The 14,950-nt window shown below is 41.9% G+C and overlaps 1 protein-coding gene across 1 annotated transcript; it reads right to left on the bottom strand.

The window, feature by feature from the left end:
• Positions 1–312: 312 nt before the first annotated feature.
• On the bottom strand, positions 313–14,598 carry KLHL7 (kelch like family member 7). Its single transcript, XM_053466596.1, has 11 exons — positions 14,080–14,598; positions 9,046–9,148; positions 8,338–8,431; positions 7,566–7,690; positions 7,261–7,436; positions 6,440–6,614; positions 5,786–5,928; positions 5,292–5,532; positions 3,679–3,880; positions 1,201–1,298; positions 313–741 (listed from the first exon to the last, which is right to left on the bottom strand). The coding sequence occupies exons 1-11, from the start codon at positions 14,200–14,202 to the stop codon at positions 458–460; spliced, it is 1,764 nt and encodes a 587-aa protein (XP_053322571.1). The 5' UTR covers positions 14,203–14,598; the 3' UTR covers positions 313–457.
• Between the last annotated feature and the right edge of the window lie 352 nt (positions 14,599–14,950).

Below are 14,950 nucleotides of genomic sequence, written 5' to 3'. Positions count from 1 at the left end.
GCAATAAACTATAATCTCTGTAACGAGCAAATTCTGGCATACCTAGGGTTTGAAACGCCTATCAATTTATAGCTGAAAGGCTTTCCAAATAAAACATATTAAACAACAGAACTAAGAACATAGTGCTTAACCAAAATGATCCAAGGGGCCACACAGTAAGCAAATATTGACCATTTCTAAACAGCCCGGCAAAAAAAAAATAATAAAAAAAAAAAAATCTATAAAAAGTCTTATTACCTGATAAAAGTAATAATTGCAAAGAGATGATCAGTCCAATCTGCTGAATTAATCGCACCGCTAGGATACGAAGGGTTAAGAGAATATATAACCTTTTTTTTATTGCGTGACTTTACCAGTCTGAAAAGTTCATTTTCAACACAAAAAAAATGGATGTTTATTTCTGTATGAAAATAGTAGTCTTATTTTGGGCATTACGTCTTCCCTGCAGCAGCGATCTTTATGTTTCTAGTGTTTCCTCATTTGCTCCACATGTGTCCACCACGCAGATTAAGCAGCTAGTCACTGGGAAGGCACGGACCTTGGAGTTGGCGACCCACTTGTCCGTTTCTGTGTTGTATTCCAAAATGTGTCCCAAGCGCCCTACTCCTTGGAAGCCCGCCAGAACATAAATGACAGAGCTCACAGCCGCACATTTCACCGTCACGCCTTTCCACGGCATAGGGGACACCAGCTTCCACTCGTTAAGTTTGATATCATAATACTCCACGCTGTCCAAGCCACCTAAAAGAAACAGCACAAGGACAAAAGCTAGGATCACATGTCAGCTTTAAAGCAGATGTCACGCTGTATTTATTATCACTTATTAGTGCAATAAGGGAACACATAAATGCCTTTAAGCTAAACAATAGTGCACAATGTCATGGAAAGCCATTTTAGTGCATCACATAAGGTCATTCTAGAAGTAGCAGATACCAATATCATATTCTAGAAATAGCTTGAAAATTGTAACCCTCACATCTTCCATTAAACCTGAGATCAGCGCCTGTGTAGTAATTTGTTTAGTTTAATAACCAACTCCATACATCCACACTTTAAAACATAGGTTTAAGAGAAAGTATCTTAACCGTCCTCCTTTTGTATTCTTTTCTCAGTATTTGTAGGCACTTGCTGAGCTATTTGCCAACCCAAACCTATTTACCTACGATCTGCAAAAGAGCAAAAAATACACGGAAGAATTACCTAAGCCATTCTGCCCACCAATGGCAAATATTTTATCTTTCACGAACACCAACCCATGGTTCTTCCGAGCTTCTATCATCGGACATAGTTCAGTCCACCTAAAAATAACAAAAAAGACAAAATCGAACCTTGTGGTTATTAGTGCAGTAAGGGAACGGGTAAATCAATATGGTTATATTGGACATTTATTTAAAAGTGCATTCATCCTTGTGAAACATTTAGTTTATGAATACATTGACCTACTAACTGTAGCATGAACACACTGGCCATGTTTTCCAGGACACATATTGCTGACCAGCCGAGATAAAATGCTGCCCTGTATTATGTGGGATCTATAACTGACTAATTGGTTCCCTTCCATACGTCTATAAATCCCACATACTGCAGGGCAGCATTTTATCTGGGCTGGTCAACAATGTGTAAAAAATATATACGTATCCTGGAAAACATGGCAGATGTGGTCATCCTACTGCTAAGGTCAATTACTATTACGTGGTCATGTCTTCCACAAATGTTAATGACAAGGTCCAGCATGATTTAAGTATTACATTTTTTTGCGGTCATTCAAATGGATTTCTAATTAAGAAATCTGTCATCTAAAAAGAATTTGATTAGAGAAGCACTGATAAATACCGTATTTGCTCGATTATAAGACGACCCTGATTATAAGACGACCCCCCAAAATCTGAATATTAACTTAGGAAAAAAAGAAAAAGCCTGAATATAAGACGACCCTAAAGGAAAAAAGTTTTACCAGTAAATGTTAATTCATGTAAACTATTTTTTTTAATAAAAGCTATGATTGAGAAAAATATATTTTTTTGTTTTTATTTCTTGTATTTTCCAACCTGTCCCCCAGTTACGCACATCTGCCCCCAGGCTTGCCACACCAATATGGCACTGTGGCCCATGATATGCCTTTTGACCCCCTATGTGCCACTCTGGCTCCAGAAATGCCTTATACCCCTATATCCCATTCTGGCATTTAGGGGGTTAAAATGCATATTATGGGGCAGAGTGGCATATAGGGAGGTATAAGGCATTCCAGGAGGCAGAGTGGCATTAAGGGAGTTAAAAGGCATTGTATAGAGCACTCTGCCTCCAGAAATGCCTTATATCCCTATATGCCACTCTGGCATTTAGGGGGTTAAAAGGCATATTATGGGGCAGAGTGGCATATAGGGAGGTATAAGGCATTCCAGGAGGCAGAGTGCACCATTAAATGCCCCCTTAACGCCACTCTGCCTCCTGAAATGCCTTATACCTCCCTATATGCCACTCTGCCCCATAATATGCCTTTTAACCCCCTAAGTGCCAGAGTGGCATATACTTACCGGTGGTTCCAATTTCCTGCTGTATTGCCGGGGCAGCGGGTTGACGTCTCATTCCGCGGCAGCCGGAAGGAGGTGGAGTTGGCAGCGGGGGTTTGTATGCGTCCGTCGCAAATACCTTCCCCGGCTGTCAGAGATGAGAGTTCCCCGCACCGGTGCGGGGAACTCTGATCTCTGACAGTCGGGGAAGGTATTTGCGACGGACGCATACAAACCCCCGCTGCCAACTTCACCTCCGGAAGCACCGGTAAGTGTGTGTGTGTGGGGGGGGCGACGACACGAGGATCCAGGTCCCCTGCAGCGGTGCGGGGGATCTGGATCTTAGTCTCATAATCAGACCTCTATTTGAGGTCTGATTAGAAGACGACCCCGATTATAAGACAAGGGGTATTTTTCAGAGCATTTGCTCTGAAAAAAACCTCGTCTTATAATCGAGCAAATACGGTATATACATTCTATAACACAGCCCTAAATAGCCTCTGCATGAATGCACACCCTGAATAGAAGTGAAGGCGATTGGATCTTGTTAGTGATGCGCATCCAGACAACAGCAAGCAAGGAGTCCAAGTCTGGATTTCCTTATATCCACTAAGGGAGTATTCAGGGCCGGTCCAAGGCAAAATGCCACCTGGGGCGAATTTTAAAATGCCGCCGCCCCCCCCCTTATCTACCCTTCCTCTTCCTCCGTCCCTGCCACCCCCCCATCCACATCATTATCTAGCCTTCCTCCCCCCCCTTGTACTTACCTTTCAGCGGTCCTGCGGCGAGTCTCCGAGCGGGTACTGATAGCTTGGTAAGCGAAAACCACTCGGCGCCCCTTTCTCTCTTTCGCTTTAAAAGAAAAGGGCTTGGGGCGGCGAAGTGCCGCCCCTTCAAAAGTGCCGCCTGGAACGGTTGCCCCACTCGGCTCCATTGTCGGGCCGGCCCTGGGAGTATTTATTATTGCAAAAAGGTTTGCAAGAGAGACAAACTTTTTAACAGGTAGCATTACAAATGAGTTTTCCATGCACGAAGGGTTAAGCTGGTCATTCAGAGACCTGACTGCCAAGGGGATAGTTATATTTTGTAAAGATTCTGTGGCTTTGACCCATAAGTTACTCCTCGAAACGGGCTTGGGACACAAGTTAAAAATCATGTGCAAACTCACGTTTCCGTTGCAGGATCGTACACTTCACAGCAGTTCAGCACTCTCCCGGAAACGTTGTTTCCCAAGCTTCCTCCACATACATAGATGAGTCCGTTTGCCTCTACCATGCCGTGGCTGCAGCGCTGGGTCAGCATGCTAGGCTTCGTGTGCCAGCTCTCGGTCCTCGTATCATAGCACTCAAACAGGTACAGAGCAGAATTTCCTTAAGAAGGAGAAAAATAATTGCCTATTTCGGTTTGTATTTTAGCTTGGTAGATAACAAAACAGATTGGGGGTTCTCCGCTGCCTAAAACTAGAAACGTAGGAATGATCAGTGAATCAGAAAACTCCCAAAACCGCAACAGTGACGACATAGGCCATCGGAGATTAGAGGAACAAGTAACAGGCTCCCCAAAATTGCTTGATCTTTTGATGCAGTAGCAAGCTAAGTAACTTGTGAATTTGGATTCATACGAATCGAAAACAAAGCCAGACCCCCACGAATTGGACACATTTTCGGCCTTCATTTGTGGGTCCACATTCACTCCCGCTCTCTAAATCTTTTCCTACCTTCTCTGCATCTTCTTCTCTCTTCAATCCTAAATCTTCTTCTGCATCTTAGCAGACATAACCCAGCAACTTTCGCCAAAATGGAGGCGCTTGCAGGGATGTCCTCTCCACCGACTGGATGATCAGGGAGGACGTAACTGCAGCGCCGCCATTTTGGTGGAAGTTGCCGAGTTATGTCTGGAGAGATGGGGATGAAGAAAGAATGATTGAAGATAGAAAAGAGAAACAGAAGATGCAACATGCGATCATGGATAAAGAAAGCAGGCTTTGCAGCACAGCAGAAAATTCTGTGTCAGGTGTTTTATTCTTTGGAAGAGCACACAGTATTCACAGAGGACACTTATACGCATTGTTCTATAGAAGGGGTGTTAGGGACATCTTTGACATCTTTAAAAGGGTCAGCCTACTGTCCCAAACTACCATGCATATTAAAGGAACAAGCTGCTGCTTCTCCCATTGAACAGAATGGGAGTTCTACTGAGAAGAATATTCCTGCACCGTCATTTAGTAAAATGCACTGGAGCCCATGCAACATTGGATTGACTATGCATTTAACACGTAAATAGGACGGACTCCTTTAAAATACTTAGTATGTACTTTAATATGCATTTTTTATTTCGTAAAGGAAACAATTAATAACACCTATTTTTCAAGTTTCAGCTGCTTATTGTAGCCGGTCACTGGAACGAAAGCTCTCCCTTGGAAATCAATAGAATATTTTAGCTGAAGTTGATCCCTTTTAACAGGCCAACATAGAACAAGAACAGCTATATCCATTTATCTTATATGAAATCGGAGGGTGCCATATGCGCAGTGGGATCTATTAGAACCTCTGGAAATTGTTGGCAAGCATTGAAGCTGACTGGATGCGGGTACCTCAGCCAAAGACAAAGGGGTTGGCGCTCGGGGAATGATCCAAATAGAGAGAGTATTCTGATGAATCCATCAATGCATTTGGATTAAAGCATGTTTTACTTAAACTAAGACCTGTCCGCTTTCAGGATACTATTACTTTGGATTTCTGTTTTTGGAACACTTGTCTAGATAATGGAAAGGTCTCTCACCCACTTCTGAGCCCCCTGATGTGTAGATTTTGCCCTCAGCGGCGCACGCAGCTAGGCTGTCACGTGGTGTTGGTGGCCCCAGTTTGGAGTACCAAGAGTCTTTCACAACATTGTAGCAGTCCATCCTCTTTATCGGGAAGAGCTGAGAACCACCCAAAATATAAACCACGTTGTCCCAAAAAACGCATGCTGCATCTCGTCGCTTCTCGAAGGGGCAGCGAATGTCAGTCCAGCTGTAATCCTGTTGGTAGAGAAAAACCTGGATTTAAATTTTGTACATAATAATGGTTTCCCCATTGCAAATGGAACAAAAATAAGTTATGTCACTTGATATCAATTACCTTAAAGATGGTGTTTTCCTTCTGCTTTAAGGACACACAAGCTTAACATATCTTGGCCATGGTTTCACATTTAGAACCTTGTCCCAGAATAGGCCTTTATAAAAATACCCCACTGAATATTAGCCAATTAACTATAACCATCAACATACTTGCCTTTGGATTAAAGTATCTACAGGATTGAGGCTGTGAGCCACCGAACAAGGCAATCCGATAATCATGTTTCTTTCTTCTTGGTCTAGTTCCATCTACCAATTCTTCTCTGTCTTCTGGAGAGAGCAGATGATATCGCATCCCACCTGCGAGTAAAAAATATTAAGAGTAATGTACTCATTATATAGTAACCTGTGCAAGAAAGAAAGACTTGTGCCTCGTTTTTGTCTCTACATTACTGTGTCCACCTTTTGTTGTAATTGGAATTTAGTTTTGGCATATGTAATATTATGGTATACACTATGTTATGACGGCGGGGCAGGAAGATATGACTCGAACCAACCACCTAGCATGGTGGGTTATCTCTGGAGTTGATTTTGTCTGACTGATGGGGGATGTATTGATAAAGACAGACCCCAATCCATATTATGTAATCTACATTCTATTTATTGCAAGAGTAAATTAGATCATAACCCCACCCAATTAAACATAAAAATTCTGAATTTGGTCCTCTGTTCAGCTTCACTACAAATACCAGATATCCTCTCCAAATGCATTCTTTTTTATTTTCAAACATCAACATACGTCACTTCCACCTGCTGATGCTTTGGCTGGTGCCTTCAAAGTAACAGATACAAAACTGCCAAGCTTACTCACTTATCACCATTTTCAGGCATTCTGGGTTGTCCTGTATCAGAGGCTCGGCCTGCACAGTTTTGCTTAAGAAGTTCTTGGAAATGAGAGGAAATCTGACTTTAGCAAGAATATCCACCATGTACGGCTGGCGGTTCGGCTCATCGTATTTTAACCATCTGACGGCTGCATCGTACACCTAAAAAGATTGACAAAGTAGTAAAACACATGCCCTTGAAATTACGTTAAATAGCATTACACTATAAAAAAGTATAAAATAATCACAAGTATACAATGCCCAGCTGAACACAGTAATATTGGTCTGTCTGTTGTAATTTAACATGTTACCTTTGGACAAAATCATTACATTATTTATTATCAATTTTATTTTGCTGTTTATTAACTTGTGGGTCACAGGGTAAGCTCTACCAGGTTGAGTGGCTAGGTGGGTGCTGTGAATAACGGGTTGAGGTGGTAGGGGGCAGCACTATAAGGTTTCTTCCTGTTACATGCAGGGTGGGGGTGCTGGAGAAGTGGTTTGTAGGGGTCTAGAAACCTTAGCACTTGTCCTGTAACCCATGCCTGATTCTTTTCTGCAGACCGCATATTATTGCCGATATTACAGTGCATCTTAAAGAGCTTTCAGCTACCAGGGTGTTCCTGATGGAGGAGTGGTGACTTTTCCCCCCTTCTTTTGGGTTCATAATTTTTCTAAAACCAATCAGTCCCACAAGGTGGTAACTGAACTAAACCAAGTGTATTTCGCATTGGTCATTTCTTATTTTTATTCTCCTTTGTTTATGCCTATCTTGGTATGTTTATATAATAGTTCCTCAATGTTATACCTGATCCTCTGCGCGAACAGTCAGGGTGTCTTGGTTTAAAAGATGGGTAACACGTTTCACATCCAGCTGCAGGAACTCATCTGTCTTGTATACTTCAGTGAAATGCTGATGGATGAAGTCGTCTGCAGTGGCCTTCAGCTCAGGGCAATCAAGACATTCTGCTAAAACGCTAATCCCTAGGAATGAAAGTACAACAGTTCGTTTGAGTCGCTAGACAAAAACATTAAAAGAATTTTATGTAGGTAGCACATTTTGGAGTTGCAAGTAAAAAGTGGTCTATGAAGGCACAGAGAGCCTCTTCTTACCCAGACAGTTGGAAGCATCTACTTGCTCCTTCAGGAAGTCCACACACATTCTCTTGACGGGTTCAATCTGGTATTGATTGGCAGCATCCAACAAGGACTGTACGTTGTTACTATTTACTGATATCCTACAAGAATTAAGGGAAAAAACATTACCCCTTTGTGTACAGCAAGTATTTCACAACTGCATGGGCTGCAAAAACTAGTAGCTAATGGTCCAATGATGTATGCTTTAGATCAATAGGCTTTAAATCTGACGACTCTATGCATGGCTTTACTCAGCATTGCTGCCAGACTAATATTAGGAGGCAAACACATTGTATCTGTAGGGATAATACCTATCACCCTCTACCACACAGGGAATGCCAAATGTAAACTACTAATCCCTTGCAGAATAATTCTCATTCACTCATTCAGGCAGCATGTTACTGGCACCAGTGACCTTCACTACCTGTTAGCAGGATCTGCATGTCTGCCCATTAAGTTATTCCTCCCCTTGGGTGCTTGATGGGAGCAGTTTCCCTAGGAGGGCATTGAAGAGAAGGCAGGTGGGTTCAAGGTTGGTTTGTTTCACTACCAACTGCTTTAGTTAGGTAAAATAGTATTTTACCTTTAAACCAAATGTATCAAACAATACCAATTGAAAACATAAAAGGAACACGTTCTAGGTTAGTTAAACACTTTCTGACGGTAACACCGAGCTGGCGACAGATCCCCTTTGGTCAGTATAAAGCCACAGAAATCCCCAAAAATCTGTCCGAGCACAGAAAGATACCTTGCGGTATAGGCGAACTCCACCAGCTGCTCTATGATATCAGGCTCTGCATCTTTCAGCTCCACCTCAAAAGACTTTGATTCAAGCATATTCGCTGCAAGAAAAAAAAAACGGAAGATAAAGTGTTCATTTAATTTAGGTAAATCACCAAAAAATTAAAATGTCATGGATTTCCATGGTGTTCCATAAGTTCTGCTTCTATCCGTCTTACAACATGACTGGTGACAGCCTGCACCTTCAGGATTATCGAAGAGTCGTCTTTCAGCACTTAATGCGGAAGCCAGGAGCGGGAGGAACCAGACACACAGGATAGATGGGTTTAAGATGAAAAGGGGGACCGGTAGGAGGGAGCCAAGTTGGAAACATTCACAGACTTCAAAAACCTGACCCTAAAAACCACGTGAATTGATTGTCATAACCAGAGCTGCCACGGGTGTGTATGGGTGCGACTTAAATAATTATATACTGCAAGAATTGGACAAGGGCCATACACAGCTTTTATGCAAGAACAGAGATGTGGGTGCATAAAAATACAAACCATAGGACCAAAACACTGGTTTTACATTAAAAAAAAAACAGTTTTAAATTGGTTTGGACAACAATACTGACGCTCAATCAACTTGGCCCCAGCAACCAGTAACCCCCATTGATTCCCAAAGCGGTTAGAGAAAGTGACTTTTATGTATCAAGCATGTGAAGGATACTCACTGGTGAACATCAGGTTAAAGAAATGACTGGCCGCTGCCAATACTACTCGATGAGCTGGAATCTTCCGGTCTTGCACCATAAGAATGACATCGCAAAGGGTTTTCTAATCAAACAGTAAATACATTATTATTACACGATCAAGTTACTTCTTCCACTGCATACAAAAGAAATTAGAAGAGGAAGGAGAAGTAATGGATATTAGACCAGCTAAAGCACAATAAATATGGATTCTAATAAATCACACAACAATATTACCCAGAAATCTACTACAACAAACCAGTTTCAGGCACTTCCAGATCGTAAGCTTGTTTCAGCAGGGCCCTCCTCACCTTTCGGTTTATTTAGTAAAGGGGGAGTTCTTAGAAGACTCCTTGATTTCACTATACATTATGGTGGTCTAACAACAGTTATGGTACAAAACGAGCCTGGCTTACCCTGTATAATGTATACTTAATAAGTGAGATTTAGTCAATCGCATCATCCATGAATGGTGTATTAAACAGGGTCAGCTCAGCCCTTCCTAACAAATAACCCCCTTTTGTTTCTCTAAGTCCAAATTCTTACGTGACGCACTGTTATGTAATTTTTATCTGTTATACAGTGCTATACCCGATATGACCAAACGTATGTAGACACCCCTTCCTATTACTGAGTTTAGGTGTTTCAGCCACACATACTGCTAGCAGGGGTATAAAAACAAGCACATTGGCAGCCATCTCCATAGACAAACATTGGCAGTAAAACGGGTCGCACTGAAGAGCTCAGTCACTTTAAACATGGCACTGTCATAGGATGGCACCTTTGCCACAAGTCAGGTCGTGAAATCTGCCATGCCAGATCCGCCCCGGTCAACTGTGAAGTGGACGTGTCTAGGAGTAACAACGGCTCAGCCACAAAGCGGTAGACCACGCACAGAGCAGGCCACCAAATGCTGAAGGACTTTAAATAAAAAAGCACAACTTGCTTGTCCTTTGCAGCATCACTCACTACAGAGTTCCAAACCACCAATGGAAACAACTGGAATTTAAGTCTGATGGACGAAAACAGGTTTGGTGAATGCCAGGAGAACCCTACCTATTGGAATGCATAGTGCATACTGCAAAGTTTTGTGGAATGGGGATAATGATCTGGCCCACTTAGTTCTACGTTAATGCTATAGCATTTAAAGACATTTTAGACGATTGTATGCTTCCAACTTTGTGGGAACAGTTTGGGAAGACCCTTTTATATACCAGCATGACTGTGCCCTAGCAAAGCAAGGTCCATGAAGACATGGTTGGATGAGTTTGGTGTGGAAGAACTTGACTGGCCGCACAGACCCCTGATTTCAACCCCATTGAATATGTTTCAAATTAATATTAACATCATGGGTTTGGAATGGGATGTCCAACAAGTTCATATAAGTTTGGTCATATAGTGTCTAAATCAATAAATGATAATTCCATTATGCACGTGCCACCGATGTGTGTGTGAGACCAGATTTTCAACAAGGCAGATGCATAGGAAGACACCTGTATTGTTAATTAAAGAACTGGGATGCAACTCTGCTTCCCTCCTGTTTCACTTCCCCCATCCGACAAGATTGTAATCTTGTAAGAGCAGGGCCCCTTCTCCTTTTGTACCAGTTATTGTTTGTGATTTTAAAATGATCCTAGCTGGCGCTCTATTAATAAATGTAATGTAGTCTGTATCGGAGAGCCAGAGCTCTATATCCAGGCTCCATGCACCCAGCTGGAGATATGCAGAGTACAGATACCGACTGCATACTGCCAACCCAAAATTTAAGAAGTCATTCACCAGACTGTGACGGGCATCCAGTTAACTTCACCAAACATGAGCGATGGGATGTATTTACAAAATCTGGCATATTGAATAACGTAAGGATGTTTTGAAGGCACTATAAGGTACTCTTTTGAATACTTTTAGAACTATATCACTAGAAAGATGTTTCTTAGTACTTCAGATGTGCCAACCTTGCCTAGAAATATTGTAATCATATTTTAACCCAAATGAAATTTTTCCCATGTTTTGTTGATTGTTAACCTTAAATCATGTGACATACAAAGAGAATAGACTGAACGTTGTTGTTGTCATAGCAACATCATCTAAAAAGCTTCCACTTTACTAGTGTGTGAATAAACCCTTTGAGGAAATCCGTGAAAGATCTGCTTAAGGCCCTTGAGGCAATCGGTTGATGTCCGTCTCGGTGGACGGTGCTTTTAAGTATGCGTGACTGCGACGGAAACAATTTTTACGACTTTACAGAAATACACAGAAAAGGATATGCAAGGACAGATATTTGAAGTGTAAAAAAGTTTGTCACAGGTGATCGAGAAATGTATGAAAATATTTTGCTCTTCTGCTTCAACCACTTTGCAACACAGCTCTTCCTATGCAAATATTATTTGTGGTTTAATGAGCCAAAAAACATCACCGGTACATTAATGCTCACCGTGTTTTGCAATTTTTTATAAAATATATATATTTATTCATATCTATCGTCATATAGATATAACAGATTGGGTTGTTTTTTTATGAAATATTATTGGAAGAATTATAAATATTAATTGAAAAGAAGAAACAGTGAAAGAAAGAAAAATAAAATGTGAAGAATTTACTACCCTGACCGAAAATTAGCAGCCAGTTTGAACCAGGAAGAGAAACGTCCAAAGAGTTCAATTAAAGATGACACGGAAGGCTAGGCTGTCCAATATCGTTTTTAAGAGCATTTTGCTTCAGTCATAAAAGTCAACAATAGTGAAAAATATGCTAAAAGTGGTGTCCTTATGGAGTGACTAAAGTATATTACAGAGGCATTAACGGTTGTGAACATTCTTATTGTATATAGCACCATCATATCCCGCAGCGCTGTACAATGGGTAAACAGGACATAACAAGTAGTATATAACCTGGCAATTGGACAGAAACCAGAAAACATAAATAATTTACATAAATAAAACCCCCACTTCATTGCATTGTTAATAACTATAATAAGCGCCATTACAAGAAGTACAATGATCATACGTAACGTTATCTTACTCACAAACTATCCCATCCTTTCCCTCTCCGCACCTCAGACTGCAGACTAAGCTCCTTGCGTATCGTAATCCTCTGTCTGAGACTGCTTGGTGTGAACGACCGGGTTGGGCTGTCACTTTATGCTGTCACTTTATCCAGTTACAGACGCTGCCTCGTCTATTAGGATTTAGTTTCATTTACTAGCATGATCCGATATCTGAAGACGGCACATCTAGGGTTATGTGGCTAGGTCTTACCTTTCAGCGGGCTGACATTTGTACAGCAACACAAACTAATAGTTATCTTGAGCTTAGAATATTTTCTTCTACTTGGGTGGGCGTCATTAAACTAAAGACTTGTGATGCTTAAAAGCATATTACTTTAATCAAATCTCACAATGCAACTAAAGAAACCCAAGTCATTGTGTTCAAATATTAGAAGAAATAAAACATCCATATTCAAATGTCACATAATATGTATACTATGGGAAAGGTATCTTAACTTCCTATCCCCAGAATCTGCATGATTATTCCTCCCCAATAAGTTCTCTCTCATGTATAGTGATGTTGTTGATTCAGCCAGGCTCGGTGGAGGAGGCACGGTAAACTATTCAGTACAAAATTGTAGACTTGTTATTGTGCAAGACAATGCAAAACACCATGATTTGACAACTAAATTAATAAATATACAATTGATAAATATATCAATGAATTGATGTGTTTATTCCACCTCGTATAAAAAGAAAACAGCTGATTCCACTGGGTATCTAGAGGTACCCACCACAGTGGCGCATGTAATACATACTACACTCCAAATCCAACTTGGGCTTTAGGGTCTTTTCATGGTTATTACGCATATGACAGGCTGTAAAAACAGACTTTTTGGTGCTAACTAACTCTCTTTCTCAATGCATAAGGTCTGGAATGATACATGGAAGGTATCTGTTCTAAGTAACTTATGAGAATTTTCTGCTGTGGCTGTAAGCACCCAAAAGGTGAATAATACCCACTACATTCTCCTCATCCTCAACATCTGTATGGACCATCCACCAGTTCAAAGGGGACATCTGTAAGACATCTCCATCAAACCCATCGGGCCATGGATATTATGGCGCTATATAAAACAATATTAATAATGAATAAAAGGTATCCTGAATCTATGACGAAACCAAGATGGGCCTAAAGTTTTTTTTAAATTTGCTGTCAAACTCTAAGTTTCCAAATTCCTTTTTTGATTCCTGAAAACAAAAAGGCCAAATTGAGAATCAGGGGTGAAGGCGACTATATAACCATCGTCTTAAAAAAAATAAAAAGTTATCTGGGTAGAAATAGTAATTTTGCATCGAATTGTTTGGCAGGTGCATATTTTTCATTTTAGTAATTAGTAAAGAACGCCTTCTAAAGAGCCCAATTGTATCATTCAATGTGGGGAACAGCGGAGCCCCCTCCGTCCATTGCAGCCATCTGCTTCCAAACAAAACCTGTTACTCTACTATAAATGGATCCGAGGAACATTCCGGCTTTTAACTTGTAATCCATTAGTGCTGCAAGCAATCCAAACGGCGGGCATGATTAACATGCGCAGACGCCACAATACACTCACACTGTATTGTTATGTAAAACAATAGAGTTCCACTGCATACAAGAAACACAATAAAATATTATTTAATGTCATCCCTTGGCAACAGCCACATGATACAATAACTCAGTATTATTATTAATTCCTTTGGTTTATTCAATAATAATACGCGTAGTAAGCGGACGCAGAACTTCACTCATTGTATTTAGGAGTTTCTTGTAGAGAGATGAATCACCTGCATGGCTGCTCTGTGCCAAAATAATGTCATTGTATTAAACCAGCACCTGGCTGTGATGTCACCGCAGTCTCCTTGGAGACAGAGTATGACAGCAAACATAAACCAAGCAAGCCATTAACCAATACAGCGCCAGATGGGCGGGCAAAGCAGCCACCAGCCGGCACGTAAAGGGTGCCAAATAACTAGCGGGGGCCATTTACCTGTTTCCGCATGACATTCATCACTCCCATAAAACTCGCCAGCAGTTTAGCTTCTTCCCTGGCCGCGAATTTCTTTTCGGTTTTCTTCTTGCTCGAGTTTTTCTCTGATCCCTGCGTTGCCATCCTTTACCGCGGCCACCCACTACCTCCCCGGATTTCCCCGATCCCCCGTCCCTTCCCGTTATTGCTGCTTACCGGCACACCAACCGACCCGCAACCTCCAATAATAACAACAACATTAAACGCAGAGAGGTAAGGCAGCAGGAGACAGCGGGGCCAGGGCCGGACGGCACACAGTGTGCAGGACCCACGGCTGCGCTCCTATTGGCTGCCAGAAATCACAGCTCGCTTCGGGATTGGCTCAGCGGGGCGCTTTGTTTTCTATGTTGTGCTGCGGTTACATTACAAAGGGAGGTGTGGAGCGTTTATTAGGCTCTTATTGGAAAGGTGTGAGACGTTACAAAGGCCTGGGCCGCGCCTTCACCACCCCGAGGCTTCCCCGCAGCACTCCCGGGGACGTGGGAGAGACATAGGGGGACTAGGGGTGGGAGTTGATACAACTAGCGGTGACGTTTGTGCACATGTGCAATGCCCCGCCTCACTATGTACAAACTACTGCGCAGACTCGGCCCTGGGCGCAATGTGGCCTAGTGTCAGGCCCTGTGTTATTTGATCATAGATGATCGGGATGTTAGCTCTGTTCTAGGTTCTCTCTCTAGAATAATGGGGTAGGGGTACTGCATCTCACCTCCCTGCACCCATACCTTAAAGGGCCAAATGGTACCCGCAGTGACCTCAGTATTCAGACGGCTCTGTCATACAAATGCATTAAGCTGCTGCAGAGGTTTCATGATGGGTGATATACAGCTTC

This window comes from Spea bombifrons, chromosome 5, assembly GCF_027358695.1.
Source record: "Spea bombifrons isolate aSpeBom1 chromosome 5, aSpeBom1.2.pri, whole genome shotgun sequence".
Taxonomy (NCBI): Eukaryota; Metazoa; Chordata; class Amphibia; order Anura; family Pelobatidae; genus Spea; species Spea bombifrons.
Note: the sequence above shows the minus strand (reverse complement) of the source record. Positions and strands in the feature narration are given on the sequence as shown.